This window comes from Dryobates pubescens, chromosome 19 (genome assembly GCF_014839835.1).
Source record: "Dryobates pubescens isolate bDryPub1 chromosome 19, bDryPub1.pri, whole genome shotgun sequence".
NCBI lineage: Eukaryota > Metazoa > Chordata > Aves > Piciformes > Picidae > Dryobates > Dryobates pubescens.
This window is the reverse complement of record NC_071630.1, coordinates 21,657,251-21,662,313: the sequence shown is the minus strand read 5'-3', so window position 1 is coordinate 21,662,313 and position 5,063 is coordinate 21,657,251. Positions and strand designations below refer to the sequence as shown.

At 59.1% G+C, this 5,063-nt stretch overlaps 1 protein-coding gene across 1 annotated transcript; it reads right to left on the bottom strand.

Annotated features, from left to right (window-relative positions):
- Positions 1-1,352: 1,352 nt before the first annotated feature.
- Positions 1,353-4,830, bottom strand: IRX6 (iroquois homeobox 6). Its single transcript, XM_054170105.1, is given in 6 exon segments — positions 1,353-1,509; positions 1,780-2,292; positions 2,422-2,729; positions 3,024-3,133; positions 3,419-3,664; positions 4,762-4,830. Coding segments are annotated over 6 exon segments (1,347 nt in total). The 3' UTR covers positions 1,353-1,408.
- Positions 4,831-5,063: the final 233 nt, after the last annotated feature.

The following is a 5,063-nucleotide window of genomic DNA, read 5'->3' as shown; positions in this document are numbered from 1 at the left end:
AAAGTCGAGATTAGCCCCGCTCCGCGTTGACCTGCAGCTTCTTTCGTTTGCGAGCTGCTGCTCCGGTCGCAAACCCAGAGTAGCAGTTTAGCACCCCACTTGTCTTGGTAGCCTTTGATAAACATATAGAAGTCTACACGATATTCAAGATTGATTTCCCTGATTTATTAAGGCAGAATTCATTGGACTCTGTTGACCACAAATGACTTAATGTAAATGCTGACCCCGGTGAACTTGGAAATAGCAGGTATCGGGTTGATCTATAGATGACCTCTTAATTACCACAGTTATTAATTTAAATTATTGCCACTGCTTCTACAGACAGGAACAAAGAAACATTCTTTCTTCATCCCTGCATGGTTTATTAGTCTGAACACAAGTGTTTGATGACACTTTTAATTAAACAGAAATAATGCAGAGACGTGGTTTCCCTTTCTCATCTGTCCTGTAAAGTGCAGCACTGCTCTTTTCACTGACGGCGGTGACCCACTAACAACGTCCTACTTCGCCGCCTGGTCGCTGCCCGCTGCCCGAGGGTGCCCCGGCCGTGCCCCGGAGCGGGCGGCGAGTGCCTGGGGCCGCCCCACATGGGCTGCGCCGACTCCCGGCTGCAGAGCTCCCGGGGTCACAGGACGGCTTCATGGCGTTCAACTCATCCGTGTTAATTACAGACTCTGAAAAATACTTTCAGTGGTATCTATATACATCGACGGGGCACAAACAGCGCGGCATAACCTGCGCTGCTCCTCCTCCCGCGACCTCGGGACAGCGCAGAGCTGCCGCGACTGACCCCACCTTGGCAGAGCGGGGCGCGGAGTACCAGCGGTACCTTTGGGAGGGGAAGGAAAAACTAACCACGACGTAGGGAAACAAAGTATTAGGTTGGTTGCTGTTGTTGTGGGGTTTTTTTCTGTCCTGTTTGTTTTTTCTTGGCAAAGAGGTTGAGGAAGGGGTGTTGCACAAACGGCAGGCTGCCGCTCCGCCCGCCGCGCCCCTCGGCCCCATGTGAGCAGCACGTTGTGCTGCTGCGGGTCGTGTCCCCTGCGACGGCAGAGATGGCAGAGCCGTGGGACGTGCCTGCTGGCCGGAGAGGTCATCGCCGTCCCAAAGAGCGATCTCCATCGTTTGTTCTAAGCCTCGCTGCAGCCGGAGCCCCGTCGCCAGCATTCAGAAGGGGCGGGCGGCCCTGCCAGGAAAAGAAGTAGTGATGAATGTTTCCTTCTCAGGCGGGCTTTCGTGCCGGGCCCCGCAGGCCCTAGCCGAGACTGCGGATGCTGCTATAGGGAGCGGTTCAGGAGCGCGGCAGAACACCGGCCCCGCCGCTGCTCTCACAGGCCAGGGCCCCTCCGATGTCCCAGGGCCGACGGTTCTTGCAAGGTCAGACCTGACCCCCGGCCCGTCACTTACCTCACCTCCGCAGCACCGGCCGGAACGCCGTCCGCAGCCTGTCCAGGCAGGTCCCACTCAGCTCCGCGCCTCCTGGGCCGCCCTTGGTGCCCCGCCCGATGCCTGCACAAACACAAGCGGCTCGCGGTGGGCCCGGCCCGGTCCGGCCCCGCCGCCCTCCCCTGTCCGCTCGCCTCGAACAGCTATGCCTCGGCGTGTGCACCGCCGGCAGGCGCGGGATGCAGCCCGGCTTGACACCTGGGAACGACTTAGCGCCACGATCGCGCTGTGCCCGCCGACGGGGCTCGGAGAGTGGGCGGGCTCACGCCGCGCCCTGTGTCCCGACACGTCCCGCGGCCCCCCCTGTCCCCGCGGCCCCGCCGCCGCGGGTACCTTCGCCCGCCGCCGCGTACTGGCACGACTCCCCCAGGCCGCGGTAGGACGCGCAGCTCCGCGGGAGCGGCTGCAGGTTGAAAGCAGAGCTCTTGAAGGCCTTGGCGGGCAGGGGCTGCTCCCCCGCTAAGCCGCCGCTTCCCTCCGACCCGCGGCCCTCGGGGCTGCCCCTGTGTGCCGCGCTGGCCCCAGCGGTGCGCGCCAGCGACCAGATCCGCGGTTTCTCCGCGGGCGCGTACGGCGGCAGCGGGCCGGCTAGAGAAGCGGGGGTGAAGTCCACAGCAGGGGCCTTGGCACAGGGAAAAGAGCGAAAGCGGTCGGGCAGGCTGCAGTCGCTTCTCGGGGCCTCGGGCAGCGCCGCGCCGAGGCTAGGGGCTTCCTGCAGGGAGCTGGCCCGGCCCTTCTCCGACTTCCCCGCCTCCTCTTCCTCCCCCTCCTCCTCCTCCTCCTCCTCTTCCAGGTCGTCCAGGTCGCTGAACTGCAGCTCCTTGTCCTCTTTACAGTTCTTCTGTTCTGCTTAGACACACAGCAGGGAGGAGGGGGCGGCAGTGTGTTAGTGAGGATGCAGGGAGGCGGGGGAACCTCGAAATCAGCCAGCACGTCGAGCTATTTCGAGGTGCCTGTCCTGCCTTTCCTGCCTACCTCTGCTGTCGTTCTCTGCGCTGTATTCCTCATCTTCCCGCGTGCTTTCTTCTTTCCTGTCTTCCCCTGCTTTATTCTTGGGAGACCAAGTCATTTTGTTTTCTTTCTTGAGCCTCCGTCTGGCGTTAGCAAACCAAGTGGACACTTGAGTCAGGGTCATTTTGGTGATGATGGCCAGCATGATCTTCTCTCCTTTGGTGGGGTAGGGGTTTTTGCGGTGCTCATACAACCAGGTCTTGAGAGTGCTTGTCGTCTCTCGCGTTGCGTTTTTGCGTCTGGCCGAACCACTGAAATCCACCGTCCCGTACCTGCTGGGAGATGGTTAGGAAGAGAGGGGGCCGGAGGGAGTCTGGCGTGAGACCCCCAGCCCGGCCTGGCCCTGCCGCAGGCCGGTGTGGTCCTGCCCATCTTCCCGCCTGCCCCTTTCCGCCTACTATGGCTGCCCAACTTTGATTTCAACTGACTGGTGCTCCCGGGGCGCCTCGTTTCTTTTGTACAACGTTTGTCAGGTCGGAGTTCCCTCCCGTCGTGGCCGTTTGATGTCGGCCGCTGCCTCGCAGGGGGATGCTAATGCTGCTGGGCGCTGATCAAAGGGCTTTTACCTGTCGTACTGGTACTGCCCCAAGGAATGATCGTACGAGTAGTAAGCAGCGGGCTGCGCGATTCCCGAGTGCAACGTGCCGGCGCCGTCCTTGATCTCATACTGGGTATTCTGCAAGGAAAGCGGCAGCCGTTGGCGTCGAGCAGGAGGGGAACCCCCAATGTTTCCCCCCGCTGCCCCAGGTCCCCGCGGCAATCCAGTCCCTTCGACACCCCCTGTCTCCAACGGGACGGCGTCGGTTCCGCGCCCTTCGGCGGTCTCCCGCGTTGACACCAACTGCGAACCGCCAAGTTTGTCGCCTGTTGCAGCACACCTTCCCCCCTGCACACCCCCCCATACCCACCCCCCCCCCACCCCCCGCCCCACAGTGCGGGCCCCGGACAGGCGGGCACTCACCAGCGCAGTGTAGAGCGCGGCGGGCTCGGCGCTGTAGGACAGGTAGTTGCCGTAGCCCTGGCCGGCGGCATACGGGGTCCCGTACATGCCCAGAGCAGCATTGAGTTCTGCGCGGCCGGGCGCCAGCAGTCGGCTCTCGTACGGGGCGCAGCAGAGGGAGGCGGCAGCCGGCGCCGGGGAGGCATCCGGCACGGAGCGGGGGGCAGCCTCGCAGCAGGTCGTGCTGGGGCTGGCGGGCACGAAAAACTGCGGAGAGCAGAGGAGAGAGCTACTGTCGAGGCTGCCCCATCGGGGGGAAATTTAGGAGCGTGTGCGCGTCTGTCTTTGTGTGCAGGAGGGGTGGGGGAGTGAGGTGAGGAGGAGGTTAGGAAACCCGGTCTTAAGCAAGTAATTATAGACACAGGGAAATAAACGGAATGGAAAGCGGGAGCCCTTGGGAAGGAGGCACGATTAATCAAGCAGGCAAAACTTTAGGGAAATAATTGCTCTTGAAAATGGCAAAAGATCCGTACAGCTCCTTCTTTCCCGCCCCCCTCTAGGTCCGTTTGCATTGATTTAATGGCAAGAAGTTGCGACTACAGTTAATTTGACAAAAGACAAAGCAGTAAATATGTCAGCTAACGCAATCGAAGGCATTTGATTTCAATAAGTTCAAGGGGACAGCTAACTTCCCAAGCGAAGGAAGCACATCTTGCAGTGATTACGGTGTATAAATAATTCCACCCAAATAAATCGTGACTCGAGGTACGCTATAGCGACGAGTTAGTGAATACAGGGTGCCTTCGAGGGGTGGGTGGGTGGGGGTGTCCTTCGGAAATCGTATGGGGGAGAAAAATGCCCTCCCGACAGATCCTAATAAAACACAGGAAAAGGACCGACCCGAGGAGGAAGGGAGGGGAAAGCGATGGAGCCTGGTTCCGCAGGACCGCCAGTGAAATCCCGAGCCTGCCGAGATGCGGTCCCGGCGCGGCGGGGGTAGTGCCTGGCGCTCCGCGAGCGTTCCGCGGGCAGCTCCGCGGGCTCGAAAAGCAGTCCCAGCCGGGACTAATGTATTTATTTGTTTGTTGCACTTAAAACTGAACGGTGGAAGGGAGGGGGGAGGGGGAATTACCACGTTCCTAAACGCCTTTGCTGTGCACGCTGCGAGTTATTTGTTTAAGCCTAACACGACACAAACGAGACAGAAACACACACGCACATTTTTTAAAAAAAGGCTCCAGATGTGCCCTTTTAAAAAAATATTCTAAGTAAGGGAAAGGGAAGAAAAAAAGGGAGGAGGGAACGAGACATCTGGACAGCAGCAGCGAATCTGAACAAAAGTGAGTGCTGCTCACTCGCCTTACCTGTGAAGTGGTGCTGTAGGGGTATCCGAACTGAGAGAAGGACATAGTCGCTCCTTATTTTTGGACCATAGGCAATATTTTCCCCCCAAGATCGATTGTAACTAAACCCTGCTTCAAGATGCACCTTCTCACACACACATTTCCACGTATGGCTTCCCCCCCCCTCTTTTTTTTTTTTTCCTCCCCTCAATTATAGATGATTGCACTTAAGAAAAGCAGCCAAACATCCGAAGCAGAGGGGTGGCTGGTGCCTGGATTTAAAAAAACCCGGCTACCCCCCGCTTCCCATCGCCCTTAATAAA